The sequence below is a fragment of the Lynx canadensis genome, chromosome D1, assembly GCF_007474595.2.
Source record: "Lynx canadensis isolate LIC74 chromosome D1, mLynCan4.pri.v2, whole genome shotgun sequence".
In the NCBI taxonomy this organism is placed as follows: Eukaryota; Metazoa; Chordata; class Mammalia; order Carnivora; family Felidae; genus Lynx; species Lynx canadensis.
This window is the reverse complement of record NC_044312.2, coordinates 86149558-86166454: the sequence shown is the minus strand read 5'-3', so window position 1 is coordinate 86166454 and position 16897 is coordinate 86149558. Positions and strand designations below refer to the sequence as shown.

The window sequence follows — 16897 nt, the reverse complement described above, 5'->3', positions numbered from 1 at the left end:
AACAGAATTTGAAACAAGAATAGCTAGTGTGATTTTCAAGCTTACAAGTATTTTTACAACATTTTTATTAGGTTGAAAACACTAAGTTGAGTCCTTTTTGTGTGGTTTCATGCCATCTTCTTTTCTATTCTACATTATAAACACCTTTGAAAAGAATTGGTTTTTCTAATTTTGAAACAACTTGCAAATGCCAAAGGCTTAATCTTCATATAACTATTTAAAAAATAATAATATGCATTACGTAAAAGTAATTTTGATTAACGCTGTCCTCACATGTTTAAATTTTCTAACTAAAATGGCAACTCAAGTCTCCTATAGCTTAAAAGTAATCTGACCAGCCCCCAAATTACTTGTAATAATATATTTATATTTGAAACTTTAATATGGTCTTATTTCCTTACCTAAGAAATTCCTGCAGTAAAAAAAAAAAAAAAAAAGAGTAAAAAATAAGCAAGACTTCTTGATCCAGAGTGGCTGCTTAAACATTCTGTTTTAATTTGGCTATCAATTACACATGCTAGATAGTGTGGATAATTAGCAGCTAATCTTTCTCTGGTATACTTCTGCTGATAAAATCAAAACCTGTTAGAAATATATCCTTATGCTTCTTACTCAGTCATCAAAAGTTTAATATTACATTCTGATTAACTTATCTCTGGTAAAATATCTTAAATAGGTTACAATAAACGTGAAAAATCATATTCAGTGATGACTTTCTCACTTTTAATCATCTGAAGCTCATTTGTGAGTTCAAACATGCTAAAAACAAAAATACTGACTTTTAATATTTAAAAGTATTACAGGTATGGACCTGTACTTCATGAAGCCTTTTTTACTTGAGAATTCAAGACTTACTTTCATATTTCTAATTAATGCTTTATTTTAAAGAAAAAGAGAAGAGGTTCCTTTCTAGGATATTCTAAAAATTATATGGGCTTCATGATTAAGACTCTAAATTAAGTGTATAATAAATAGCATAAAATGGTTAATTTTGTGTTTTATAAAAGAAATAAAAAATCTAGGGAAAAATAAGATATACACATACATTATAATTGTTCCTCATATATTAGGTGTTTATTAGGAATCCAGTTATATTATCTAGAAAATAGCAATTAATGTATGGCTTCAGAAAGCTGAATTAGTACTAATGGGTGGGAAGTTGCTTTAGCATCTGAAGGAATTTTCTAACAACTGTAGTTGGTAGAGAGTAAAATGGGGTGAGTCTAAGAAAGTGGGTTCCCCATGAAGAGAGGCTGGGTGAGAAAATATGTGCATACAATAAGAAGCTGGCTTTGAAGTACTTTAAGCTCCCTTCTGATTTTAGCATTTTAAGAAATCTAGGTATTTTCTTTAAGAGACATACCTGCATTATTAATTCAAAATGTGCAAACTAAACATCAGGTGATTATATGAATTTATTATTATTCAGATAAAGCTTAATTTTAACATTATTAATCATGTCCTCTGACAATTCCTTCAGTAAATTTTCTTTAAAATTTTCAGTAAAATTCTTTAAAATAGTGGCTCCTATTTATAGCCAACTTTCTGTGTAAATGACCAGATAGTAAATATTTTTGGCCTTGCATGCCATAAGATGTCAGCTTAGTGATGTAGCATGAAAGCAGCCATAGACAATTCATAAACAAATAGGCCTGGCTGTGTTCCAATAAAATTTTATTTTTAAAAATGGTGAGGGTGATTTTGGCCCACAGGTCATAGTTTATGAACCTCATGCTTTAAAGCATCAAGGGCAAAGTTGGTTTAATATTGTCTTTTACTTGTCTAATTTTACATGAACCAAACTGTAAGAATCCTTCCAATAAAATGATCGCAATGTTATAATATTTGAGTGCTAAAGCAAATGGCTCATATTTATGGCACTGTGAAGAGTAGATCACATTTCCAAAATATCTTTCTATTTCTTGACTAAATAACACATTAAGTCAATGGGACCCATGAAGGAAATGCATTCATTTATAAATTATGCACTATAAAGCTTTTCTTCTGAATATAATTGTCCTTAAATTTCTATCTGGGCCAGAATGTTTCCCAGGAGGAAATTCTTAAGAAGCCAAACTAAAGAATTAGATTGGGACTTGTCAGCTCCATGTGCACAAAGAGGTCAGCAGGATGATTTTTCAATAATGAAAGTTCTGATGATTTCTGTTATTATGGAAGTGATATTAGTTGCTTTATTACTAATATGTATTTAAATCTGAATTTAACCAAAATCTTGTATTGAAATTCCATTGCACATAATTATTTCATGCCTAATTCCTAAGTCTCACAAATCTTTTGTAATATCTTTCTGCTAAAAGCCAGAAAAACATATAGGCAATAAAATCCACTTTACTGGCCTGAGAATATCAGGCATGTTAACAGGCAATTACTGGGTCAAAGGGGGTTAGAAGGTATAGGTATTTTAAACCCAACAATCAGAACTGACTTCTGTCAGCTCTGGAAGGCTTTTACAAATTTAGACAATTTATTACAAAATCTTTTAAGATGAAGCATTCAAAACAATTTTCAAATGGCAATAAAATGAAAATAAGGAAATAATGAATCATATGGAACACCAATCACTTTTTGGTAACTAAAAATTATATCTTTCCTAATTTCTTATCTGATATTTTTGAAGAGTACCACTCAACTTTATTTCAGCAATAATGGTTCATTATACTATTAGCTGATTTTGAAATAAGTTTTTATTGAAGTATGATTGACATACAGTATTTTATTAGTTTCAGGTGTACATCATAGTGATTCAATATTTTTATACATTATGAAATAAGCCCCATAAGTCTAGTTACCATCTGTCATCATACAAAGTTGATATATTAGTGACTATGTTTCTATGCGGTACACTACATCTGCATGACTTATTTAGTTTATAACTGGAAATCTGTACTTCTTAATCCCCTTCACCTATTTCTCCTGCCTCCCCCAATCCTCCCTTTTCTGATAACCCAAAGTTTATTTCTTGTTTCTATGAGTCTGTTTATATTTTGTTTTGTTTATTCACTTGTTGTTTTTTAGATTCCACATATAAGCGAAATCATACAGTATTTGACTTTCTCTGACTTACTTCACCTAACATAATCTCTTATCCGTCCATCCATGTTGTTGCCAATGGATCAGCTGATATTTTTTGAAGGTTATTTTACTTATGCAAAACCTTAGAAGTATATAAACTATTAATGAAAACTGTATTAGCATTATCAGACTACTCCATATAGTCTGAAATGGTGAGATTTCATAGTCACACTCTCTAATATGTTTTGGGCACTATCAAGAGGACATTCATTTGTTCATTCATTCATTCACTATTTTTGAGTATCCACGTGATCAGGCACTGAACTAGTAAGAGGGGATATGATGATAAGTAAAACAGAGGTAAGTTTAAAGCATTTATACCTCTAAGTGAACCACATTTTCCCAAAGCTTCAATATTTTACAACAGATGCTTAAGTATGATCATGATGTTTCACTGTGCTTAGGGGTGTAGAGCCATGTATTAGGGGTGTAGAGCCATGTATCTAAATAATTAGGGGTGTAGAGCCATGTATCTAAAAGGTCAATTTCACATGGAAGGATTCTAGAAAGTGCGGTATAAATTTATTTCATTAGTATACTTTTAACAATTTGATTTTGACAACAAAAAATGACTTATACCTCATGTATATGTATATGTATGTGTGTTTACATATAATATAAAATCTAAATGTGTAAAAATTACTAGAAGGTACAAAATATTTTCTTTTCATCATTAATTTTATTTTCATCCTAAAGTTTTAATTTATTGAAAAATCAAGTGAGTGAATTCATTCAGTACAGATTATTACTAATACTTTATCTGCACCACCATTTGTTTCTCTCAAAGCATTGGAAAGGCTATGAAAAATAATGAAAATAAATCACTGTCCAGTTTGATTACTTTTCATACTTATCCCTTACAAATTCTGAACTTCAATACAGAAAAAATGGAGTATATACATCTTAGCTATGTTGAAACATGCTAGTTTTATGGTAAAGAACATTTAAAGGCTACCATTGTGCTATTTTTCTATATCTGGATGTGATCCATATATTTAAGTGGGGTGTGTATGTGTGTGTGTGTGTGTGTGTGTGTGTGTGTGTGTGTGTGTGTATGAGCGGTTTTCCTTAAAAACTGTAGCTATATATTCTAATAATTTTCTATAATTGTGTCAAGAATATAGTACTAGTGCATTTGGTTTTGCCCAACATTTTAGCAATTTGTTTGTAAAAATATTAATAAACTAGTATTGTGTTAGCTTTTCTCTTTGTCCACTGAACACAAGATAAGTTGACCCATTTATTTACAGGCTCAACAAGGGCAATCCATTTCATGCTATAGCACTGACCCTTAACAAAGATCTTGTAAATGAGTAGCCTGTTACAATATGTACAAGTGACCTTTAATTGCACCAAGAGGCTTTTTGTTACAAGGGTTTTGAATGCCACACCATAGCTACAGTATAAGTTGGTAAAACACTTCTTAGGTTGTTGAGCAGAAATATCACAACCCCTCTTCCCGTCAAAATATATACATAAAAAAAGCTTGAGGCATTTATCTAAGTCTACACCATAATAATGCCTTTTAGATGACTACTGATGACAAAGATAAGCTGCTTTTCCAATCATGTAAGAATTAAATATTTAGAACTTCCATAAACAATTCATTAAGTTATTACAAATGTAGTCAAATACAGCCTTGTTTTTAATAAATAGCCTTTGGAAACAAAAACAGTTATTTCAAACTTGTTACTAGTTTCATTTTATAACAGGAAATTTTAATTTTAGTACAAGACACCTCTTCCCTCTTTCTACTAAATAATTATATACCTGGAAATTTTACAACTTTGAAATGTTTAGGGAAGAATCATATATCCAAGAAAGCAGAGCCAAATACTCAAATACCTTCCAGAAGTTATGTATGTTGAGTAATGATACTTAAAACAAAATTGCAATAACGTATAGGGTTAGATATTTCAACTGATTTACTCAGAAATTTCTGAAGGAGTGCAATATATTTTTGACAGTCTTACAAAATATTGAAACCAAATACTCCATTTCATTGAGCCATTCATATTAAGTTTCTTATTTCTGGAAGGCTCATGACAAAATGATTTAGTCTGATTCTCTACAACAATGGCGGGTTGACTTGACGGCACCTGACACAACAGTTCAGGGAACTTTACGAGAACTGTACCGGACACAAAGAACCTGAACTGGCTGCTCTATGAAATGTCCACTGTGGCATGGAGTTGTGACAGTAATAACTCTGATGAAACTTTAATTTCCACTTAAATAAGAGGACTGCTTTACTAGATTTTTGGGGAAAGGCATTTCCATTCCACCCTAGTTTCTCTTAATTATTTATTATGGTCCCCCATGTTCTACCTTTTAAAAACTAATAACTTATATGTAATCTCATCTTTCCTTAATGAGGAACACAATTTCTTCTATTAAACTGTAGGAAACCTTGTCAGTAATATTGATAAATAAAAAAAATTCACAATCATAAGATTTACTGCTAATTTTGCTCAAAGGTGGTATTCAAAGGACTTCCAATAAATAAAACATATGCAACAGAAAAAGAAGTAGGTATCAATAAGAATGTATCAAACCTTTATTAGAATCAGCTATGATAAATCAAAAGGAGGCAAAAACTAGAAATTTGAAAAACTGAATTTGGTACCTTACTACCTTATAAGTTGTATATAATTTAATTGTCTCACAAATAATTTTTGAGGCTTCAAAGATAACATACGTAAAATAATTAAAAAATATAAGCTATAACAACATGGCAACTATGAGTAAATTAATATTTGCAAAAATATCTGACTATAGAACTTAAGTGAACTTAATTATACTATATTATTATAATTAAATTTGGGATACTTTTGAACCATATCAAAATAGTGGACTGAAACAAGGGAGCCACATTTCTTTGTATGGAATACTTTCCTCACCTAAGATCTAGAAATCCTACAGAAGTGGTTAGCGTTTTAGGGAATGGCTTTATGTGTTTTGCAAATTAATTTTCTATTAAAAAACCATACCTACCAAATACAAGAAGTCAGTAAAAAAATAAGGAAAGAACACTCTCACAATCCTAATGTTATATAAGGGAGAAGCTATGATTAATCCAATCTGAATTTTATAAGGTATTTATAATAAAAATAGAGTAGATATGCTTACTAGGAACACAAGAATTTTTGACTTGAATTTTAACAGATTGTATATCAATGCGTGTGTGTGTATTTTTGAAGTTTGTTCTTTTTTATGTCTCTGGGCAGAGGCTTTCTGGCTCATGCACGATGAGATGTGAGAGTACATCTTGTGGTGTGGTGAGTAGTCGGTGTTTAGGAGCCCAGGTTTTAGAATCAGTGTTATTTCTTTCAGTTATTAACTCTGACTTTGGATAGGTTAGGTTACTTGATCTCTTCGAACCTTAAATTTCCTCACTTGTAAAATGTAGGTAATAATGGTATCAGTAGTTGTGAGATCTCTGAGGTAATGGCTATAAAGCACTTGCAATAGTCCCAAGCTGTTAAACACTCAATAAAACTTTTTATTTTTAACTCAATAATAATTAACAGAGCTCCTGAACATGTTAACTTTCCAGTGTAATTCTGTACATGGAGTTAAAAGTTCTGGATTTAATCCTAGCTCTATGACTTTGGGAAGGTTACCTAACTCCTTATATTTCCTCACATTAAAATGTGTGTTGGGGCATCTGGGTGGCTCAGTTGGTTAAGCATCTGACTTCGGCTTAGGTCATGATCTTACAGTTGGTGTGTTCAAGCCCTCCATCAGGCTCTCTGCTGTCAGCACAGAGCCTGCTTCAGATCCTCTGTCCCTCTCTCTGTCTGCCCCTCTCCCACTTGAGCTCTTTCTCAAAAATAAATAAACAATAAAAAAATGTATGTAATAATGCCTATAGCAAGAGTTCCTGTGAGTATCAAATAAGATTAAATATGGTAGTGTATGTGAAAGCACTGAACACAATGCCGAGAACAAATGAGATACCCATTGTGTCTTTTAAAGTTTATTTATCTTTAGAAAGAGATAGCAAGCAAGGGAGGGGCATAGAGGGAGAAAGAGAATCCCAAGCAGGCTCAGTGCTGTCAGTGCAGAGCCTGATGTGGGTCTCGATATCATGAACTGTGAGATCAAGACCGGAGCTGAATCAAGACTCTGACGCTTAACCGATGAAGCCACCCAGGCACTCCCCAAATATATGTTTTAAAATACACTGTGGTAGACATGAGTTACTTTAAAAATAGTACTTTAACAATTTAACAAATATTTATGGAACACCTACTGTATGTACTCAGGATTTAGCCACAGAAAAAAACGATGTCCCTAATCTTGTGAAGCTTACAGCAAATAAAGCTGAGTAGTTGAAAAAGAACAAATTAACTGATAATCAACTATAGTAATACATGTTACATTGAGAATTAAAATAGGGTACAGGACAGTAGATAACTGAGTGAATACTTCAGATGGGCCAGTGAGGGAAGACCTCTCTAAGGAGATTCAGATATTTAATCTGCAATCCAATGACAAGAAAAAGCCACGAACATACGGAGGGATGAACATTCTGGACTTTTGGTGGCAAAGACATTGAGGAAGGACTAAAGATGTTTTGGGTATAAAATTATTCCCAAAGCTACCTACAATAATCACAAAGCTCATAAATACCATATTTATTAAGCTCTATAATCTGTTATTACTCTTCCAGGCACCTTGGAGGTTATATTGGTAAAATATATGTTCTTACCGTCTAGCTGATGAAATGGGACAGCCATGATTTGTCATCATTTTCTGTTTCCTGTGTTTCTATTTTCCTTAGACACCATGAACAGCACATCGTGGGAGAAAGTGTTTTAGGGAGTACCATATTAACTGGGTGAGTTCTGCTACAGCACTTCTACAAATGCTTTAAGAAAATCCTTAAAGCATTGCAATACATAAATAAATGTCTGTATCTGCAAAATTTAGGAAAGAAGCAATTTTTTTTTCTCTTTTCATCATTAGACGATGCTGAATCTGTACTATCCTGGTCTCAACTGTGAGATTACTATACTATGGATACCACAGGATCTTTAACAGATTCATGGGCTAAAGACTATTTGGCAAGATTCTAAACATTAGACTTTTGCTTTGTGCCACAGTCTTGCTAATTATATTTCCTGACTAAAATGTAGTAGAATTGGTATAAAAATAAGTGCAATGTGAAATATTAGACTCTAAGTTCAATTTATAAAATGACCATTTGTACATAAAAATTATTCACAGTCAAGGTGTCATAAGATTAATTTAAAAATACTTCTCAAAGAAACAGGATTCACTTAATGTAACAAAGTATAAATATAATATTTCAGTTGCTGATGACCATACAGAAACTTTAAGATACGTAATAGCTAAACATGAATTTACTCTTCCTTGCCAAATGAAGCAATGATGTTCTGCCAGCCCAAGTCACAGGAAGCATGTGAAATGAACACAAAAGCAAACAGGCCTTATGCTGCCTAAGGGAAAGTCAGCAAGATGGCAGCTTCAATCATTCGGAATAATACTAAAGCAGCCTTAGGCTTTTCTCAGAATGGAAACATGTCACTATTACTGCAATATTCCAACAAATCAGAATGCAGAGAAAAGAACACTTATGCAATCACATACTGGAAGGGCACTTTACTCAACATTTAAGTGGAAAATAATTATAAAGAAACTTCAGAAAAATTGTCAGTGAACATAAATGACTCAGGAAAAAATGTTTTCTTTCAATGTGCTTAATAGATTTTTAAAAAGCTTGCCACTTAGAAACAATTTCCTTTTACACTCTCCTTAAGGAATTATTAACGTAAACACTAATTTTTATGAAGTGGTAAGTGAAAAGTTTGGGAGTCAGGCTGCCTGTAAGAGGTATTCATTTTCCCCCTGATATAGTACTATCACTTTGGAAGTTTGATCAGAGAGGGGATAAGCTTTCCCAACGTTTATATAGGAAGTTAAAAAATACTTCAAATATTTGGGAACTTCCCTAGTCAGTATACTTTTAGCGTGTGTCTAGTCATGTAGCCATCTATGGTCAATCATCAAAAAATCAAAGGCAAATTGGCATGACTCAACCCTAACTTTTAATACCGCATGATTGTGTCGTGTAAGCTTGTTTTGTGTGAGAGCTGCTGTGGTTTTAGCAGAGAGATTAACAACCGGACCTAAGCTGGCCTCCAAACCTTGCCCTGCTGATGCCTCAAGCTCTTTGAAGTCTGACCATCATACCTGGCAAAACAACAGTGAGAACTAGGATGGTGTCAGATCTAATCAAATTGTTCGCTGCAGCAGAGCTAACTATGGGGTTCACTAATTGGCCCAATTGCGGATTATACCTTTTGCTACAGATTCAAGACAATAATTTAGTTAAATGATGTTTTTTTTTTTCCTTATCTCTTCTAATTAAGATTCCAATGTGGGAAGAAATAGGATTAGACAGTCTCAAAACTGTGTTCCCCTTAAGGTGGTATGCACTTTTGATAGGCTCACTATGCCATGTGAGATATGTAAGAGCACAGTATTACCAACTTCTTGAGAGTCTGTGAAATCTATATGACCATACTGTATGTTTACATTACTTGGGAATTAAAGTGTAAATACAGTGATGGTAATATAATGAATATATTGAGATGTAAACATGGAGAAAATGACATTTCCATTGTTAAAAAATGCTCATTTGAATTTGCTTTTGATAAGTGATTTGGTCTATATGAACAGAGGCCTATGTTACACTTTGATTTTCTTTTGCTAACTGCAATCTATCTGGGAACTGAGCATTTCAATATTTGTGGAGGGCATCATTATCAGAAAAGGCGTATTGGACTACATGGCTCATCATGCTACAACTTAATGCTCTTGAGGCAGACATTTATGTTTCCATTTTTTATTTTAGTGACATAATTGTTAACTGACAAATAAGTCGACCATCTCTTCCCTTTAGTTCTAGGTATACTAAACAGTCACCTTTCTATTTCCCATTTAAAACTGAAAAGCCTATTGATACAAAATTTGGCAAGTAAGGAAACCCAGGACCAAAGATACCATGCAACTCTACATTGTCCAGCATTGTCAAAGTGACTGATATCCTTGTAGTTTGCAAGAGTTTATGTTTTTCCAATATGTTAAAATTTCAAATAATTCTACTGAATCACATTAAATATATTATAGTACTATATAAAACTAATTTATACTTATGGCATCTAATATTTTGGTGTTAATACTTAAGAATGAATTTTCTAAGTAAGTGCATCAAAAATAGTTGTTACTTAATAAACACTGGTTAATCAATTCTTCTGTGAGAAAAAGTTCTTATGACTGGGGAGGTATTGGAGTCCTGTATTTGGAACTGGGGGAAAAATTAAAGACAGTCTTGAGACTGTCTTAATTTACTTCAATTTTCTGGGCTCTCAGTATTCATGCAGGGTGCAAGACTCACATAAATATACTATTTATGAAAATTACTATTTTTGGACCAATTAAAGCCTATGTAAGTATTGTTTATCCTATTTTGAAAATTTGTAGTGAATGGTGTATGCCTTTTGTATATTTCAGTGTAACCCAGTAATCATACTTTCTGACCTGAAATTAACACTGAATCTTATAGCTGGAAAACTGTTCCATTACCAAAGCAGAAACTCTGTTGGTAATAACTTTAATATAGAGACTGTAACTAATGTGATAACATGCTATTACTATTTATGTTAGAAAATCAGATTATTAGAATGTGTTAAAATATGATCAAGCTGAACTACAGAAAATCACAATAGCAAAATATTATTAAATGCAAGTAAAAATGCTGCTGTTATGAGGTCACTAAATTAAATGAAAATGAAGTCACAATGAATCGCAAATTCGGCCAAATCTTACTAGGTTAGGAATTATAATTACATCATAATTACTAATATAAAGAAAAAAAAACTGGTTAATGATCATCCCAACAATAGAGAGGCAAAAATTACAGAAACTGAAAAAAATACAAGTCTAAGTAGTTATTTCAGCTTAGAAGTGAAGCTATTGCACCCAAATTATATTTCTTACAGAACTTAATGGAGAAGGTAGTATTTATAGGTCACTTGATCAATGGAGCTTATATAGTATTTATAGCTGTACTATTTGGACAATTTTTCAAACGCCACAACTTATCTCTATACATATATTTCAGCAAAGATTTTATACCTGTTAAGTGTATAGCTCTGTGCTTAATTCTGGGATAGATATGAAGATGAAAAAGACAGTTTCATAGTAAAACCTTTCGTTATAAAATGTTTAATTACTATATGGAAAGTATAAATAAGCCAATAGAAGTCCTGGTATACAATAAAGGGTTAGTAAATCTTACTATGATTGAATAAAGGTTATGTGGTAAGGCCAAGAAAGAAGTAGTATGTCATGGTTAATCAAATATGCTAGAGAGTTATGTACAGTTTACAAGGATTATGAATTTTCAAAGAATTGGAAAGCTATTGTTTTAAACCTGAAGTCATACTTAATCAACCTTAAATTTTCTCTTCTGCTTACCCAGAATGCATGCCAGGATATTAGTGTCATTACTATAGATGTGATTCTGCTATGGTTTTTGTAGAGGGGCTAATTTATAGAGGTTCATAGCTGATGAATACTATTAGTAAAAATTTACTATGATTAGATGAATGTTTCCACTTGAGTCTGAATAATACACATTTAAGAAGAAAGAAATATTCTTTTGCCTTTTCCAAATCATTCAAAGAAATTTAAGACTGCTGGCTAAAATTGCTCTGCTTGTGGGAGGTCCTTGGTGGCTGTTAGTTAGGCCAAAAAAAAAAAAAAATCAGTTTTCATATATAAAATGGGCATTTAATAAATCAAAGAAAGGGTACCCTAAAATAGAAAATAGAAAAATAGAAAATAGAAAATAGGCATTTTCCTATTTCTTTTGCCCCTTGTTTTCAACCATGCCAACTTTTGAGACCATGTGACCATAGTAAATTCCAACATGTAAGAAATCTACCTGTGTGGAATCAGAAAACTTATTTCTGCTTTACCTGCTAAACCACGCTTCCCTTCTGAAAGTAAAACACAGATTCAATGCCTGCTGTATTATAGTCTCACACTTTACAGACTAGTAGAGTATACATTTTATTCATTTTTTTAGTATCAGAGCAGTTTTAAAAAAACCATTTGTTGTACATATGAAAACAATATCACTTGATAGATAATTTTTCCCTTAATAAAGGAATCCTCTTGCTTCCAATCTCTATAATATATCACCAAAAACTTGCTATCTGTTTGAGAATGCATTTTAGAAGGTAAAATGCTATTTTTAAATTATTTAATCTTATGTGAACCACATGATTTTATCCTATTATACTTATATCTATATATGCATCTATTAGGTTTGTTTCATTCTTTAATTCATATTTTTTCTAATCACCAAATTGAATTTTATGGCATAAGTAAATAAATTATTTGGAATGTGTTTTACCTACCTTTCTATGTATAAAAATACCTTATTGATTAGGTTATAAGTCAAAAAGGTAAAGGATTTGATCACATGTATTAAATATTAACTTTTTAAAAACCAACCATCTATTTGTGTTTTGTTTTCAAATATTGCTTCCAAACCACAGGGTGATCAATTCTAATTGTTCTTGGTTTAGAATGTTGGGAATAGAAGAGAGGAAGTGGAACAGAAACCTATGTGGTTTATAAAAGATCTTACATCAGCTCCAATGGTAAAGTGTAGTCACTATTGGAACCTAAATTTATCAAAGGAGAGGTTCCACTTGACATTATTAAGGTCTTCTATTTCTATCCTTCATCCCCAATATAAGACCAAATGTGTGTTCATGTATGTGTTGTATATGTGTGTGTGAGACAGAGATGGAGAGGGAGAGGGAAAGGGAGTGGGAGTGGGAGAGACAGAGACAGAGACAGAGAGAACATGATTCACACTACAGTGCTACATTTTTCTCTAGGTACAATATTTTTTTCACTAGGGAATCTGCTTGCTTAGTTTGTATGATGATAGACCTGATACCTTAGACCGGGTTGTCAGAATACTCATCTTGGAAGAGAGATGTCATATGGAGGAAAAAAAAAAAAAACAATTTACATCTTTCATTAAAAATATAAATTCAACTTAAAAGAAAATGATGAGGCATGCTTTCTTTGTGACACTAACTATAACTTTATCCCTCTAAAATTTTTCAGCAAAATGTTGCTGAATATTGGTAAATAATAATGGTAAATTTCTCAGTATTCTATCAGAAAAACTGAAAGAAAGTTTGAACAATTACAGTGTTGGGTTCCATTTCAATGGTTTCTTTTGAGAACTAAAGCAAATTAGCTCAAGAATCAGTATTTCTACACTCTCGTTCTCTTGGCTCTAAGTGGCTTTTGAAGGGCGCATCCCCAGATGAGAAACTTCTAACACTCCTGCAGAGATGGCCTGCTTGAAGAACTGGCTGCCTGATTAACTATTAACTGCTCTCAATAGGATTAGATAATTAAGGACATTGATGACCATTAATTAGGAGGAGGGCACATTAATTTGTCACTGGATAGGGCCCTTACAATGATTTATAGGTTAGTGCTACTTGCAAATGTGAAGGGAAAGAGAAAAAGAGAGAGAACCATTAAGTTACCTTATCAAGTGGCCAGCTAAAGAGGGCAGAGGGTCAAAAAAGGGCCAAAGTGGTCACTTAAGGGTGAAGTCCCAAACACCAAAGCAGTGCCAAGCCACATTGACCATCATTTGGTGATGAAGTTAAAAATATGCTAATTTATTGGTGGCAATTCTCTCTTTTTATGGTTTCAAGCAGTTAAGACAAGTGGCCTGCTTAAGAGCTTTTCATTTGAAAAGAGATTAAACAAAATGGTTTGTCAAGGCTGCTTGGCTGTTTTATGTCTTTGTTAAAAAAAATTGCACGGACTATACTGATAACTATCACATCACCCAAAAGCCATCTCTCCCTGAGCATTTATTTCGTTAATAAATACATCAACTCTAATTGCTTAATAGTGCTATGTTCATTTGCTCTTTAGCAAGATTAAGGTGAAATAAATCTTTCATACTACTACTTTCTGTCAGTATTGCTTGCATAAAGGTCACAAAAAAAGTTTAAGTTTTGTAGAAAATTTACATAAAGACATTGGTGTAAATTTTACTTTGTTTTGTTCAGCATGGAAAGTGGAAAGGTGATTTCATTAATAGTAAAGAAAACTGCTTTTAGAATATAGGTAAGAATCCTCTTTTCTTAGCCATACACAACTGTGGGTAGCATTCACATTCCACACACAAATAAGCACAGCTCATTAACATTTAATTAAATATGTTTTGAAAGCCTTGGAAATACACATGCCATACTTATCATAGAAGTTTGGAGCTTACTTCAAACAATATTGAAAACAAAGTCATTTTTGCTATACTCTAATGATATGCCATTAAAAGAGGAAAAATAAGATAGTCTAACATTTTTTTGTTACACCAAAAGAACATAAAAATATTAGCAGGAAACACTTTCTAAGAATTTCATTAAAGTAAAAAATATATACATACATACATACATATACACACACACATACATATATATGTGTGTATGTATATATGTGTACACACAGACATATATATACACACACATACGCATAGACTATTTAACCTCAAGACCATGAACTAAAATATAAAAATTCTCTCTTACCTCAATGGTGAATAGCTTCCTTTTTAATTTAAAAGCTAAGTCTTTGACATCGGATACATCATAAATCAAGTTATTAAGCCGAGGAATTTGCCGAATATGAATCAAACCTTGTGAAAAGAAAATTAAAAGAACAAAAATTTAAAAACACTGTCTTAGATACATAAATCAAAGAGTCTTACAGCAGAATCCTGTAAATTTACACACAAGCATCCTCCCCTTTTAAAACTGGAGCTTACTACCAGGAGCAATGAAGCAAATGGTGTGATTATACTCAAGTAATCAAGCAGAATAAGATAAACAGAAATCCTTGTGCGAGGAAAACTAATTGCACTTTGGTACAGAAGTACAGATGTAAAGAGGGATCTTAATACTTGTCAAAACTACAGCCGGTTTGTGTGTGATTTTCTCTTGTATTTACAGTAAGCAAATATGGCTATCACCTTGCATGCTGCCCACGGCACCACTGAGTGATCTTTATTTTATTAAATGCACCAGTAAGCAGCCAGCAAAACAAGGCTTATGGGTTACTGATAACCAGTGAAGCACTAGTGAAAAGTATTTCATTTTGTACCTTATTAATGACTTGAGCAAACCACTGAAGAAAACTACATTTCAGAGCTCACTCTAGGATCAAACATTAACCCCTATGCCATCCCAAGACACTCATTTCTGTGGCATGTTAGACCTTTATGTAGCTGTTATAAGCTTTGTAACAGTGCTAGGTAAACCGTGAGCTTTGGCCTCTTGTCAGTAGAAACACTTGCTAATTTTTTCTGACAAGGGCACTGGATGGCTTTTGTGCAGCTTAATGCAGTTTCTGACTAAACTCGGGTCATTTGCCACAGATGAAGACATGCAAGATTCTTCAGTGCATCTCTCTGCCTGATTCAGCCTATATTTAAAATCATCATCCCAAAGATATTGATCCCTAAACATGGGAGAAGAAGGCAAATCCAAATCTGAGCAAATTAGACACATCTTATTTAAAGAACTGTTTCCCTAGTGCACAGTTTTGTGTGTGTTTGAATGCTTAGTAATGTATATATTTGTTTTAGCGTAAAAGGGTTAAACCTCCAGATGCTTAACTTTCTAAATGGTCCCTTCAAAAATAATTCACTGAACTATCTGATTTAATTCATTAAACTTAAAAAAATGCTACAAGTGTTAAGAAGACAGCTTTTAGATACAAATTAAAAAGATCTCAGAGCTATTTAGTAAAATACTTTAGAAATAAGCACACTAGACTTTCACTAGCACATTCCTTATTTTAACTTGGTATGTACTTGTTTAGTTGTTAAATCAGGAGGCCTCCCACAATGAATAAATATAGTTTATCAGGTCCTTCATATTAACAGAAACGCTACTTGTCAAAACCACTCGTGAATCTCCTGTTAATCATTTATTAATTCAGAGATTTCAGCACACACAAAAAAAATCACAGCCTTTCACTCTCAAAATGTTTTAATCAAAATGATTGACTTGGAATATAAAATATAATTTTACTAAATTTATTGGGTCATAATACTTACAAATGATACTAAGATATAATTTATTAAGGTAATGATTAACTTAGGTTGTCTTAAAAGAAAATAGGCATAATAAAAAATGAAAAATAGTTTATTCAATGATAAGACAAATAAGTCTTAGGGATGTAATGTGTAGCATGGTGGCTATGCTTAATGATACTGTATTGTACATTTGAAAGTAGCTAAGACAATAGATCTTAAAAGTTCTCATCACTAGGAAAAAAATACTGTAAACTATGTGAGGTGATGTATGTTAATTAAACTTAACTGTGGCAATCATTTCACAATACATACATCTATCACATCATTATTTTGTACACCTCAAACTAATACAATGTTGTATGTCAACTGGAGTTCAATAACAAAAAAAAGAAATAGTTTAAACTTATTAGTCTTCTTCCTATAATAGTGACAATAGTATATTAAATAATTATATATAGGGTTAATCTGGGCATATACCATACTTGAAGTTATGTAAGTTAATAATCATGAGGCAAATCATTTTATGTAGCTTTTGTTCATAGCTTATATTTTCTAGCCTTTAAATAATACTTGATTGTTAGATTGTGCTATTTTATTGTTTTTTTTTTTTTAAAGATTGTATGTTGCTTC

General features: G+C 32.3%; 1 protein-coding gene across 1 annotated transcript in view; it reads right to left on the bottom strand.

Annotated features, from left to right (window-relative positions):
- Positions 1-16897, bottom strand: part of ELP4 (elongator acetyltransferase complex subunit 4) — a 249704-nt gene that overhangs the window by 114222 nt on the left and 118585 nt on the right. Inside the window, exon 9 of the mRNA XM_030331401.2 lies at positions 14760-14866. Within this exon, the coding sequence (XP_030187261.1) occupies positions 14760-14866 (107 nt within the window). The remainder of the gene's footprint in view (positions 1-14759; positions 14867-16897) is intronic.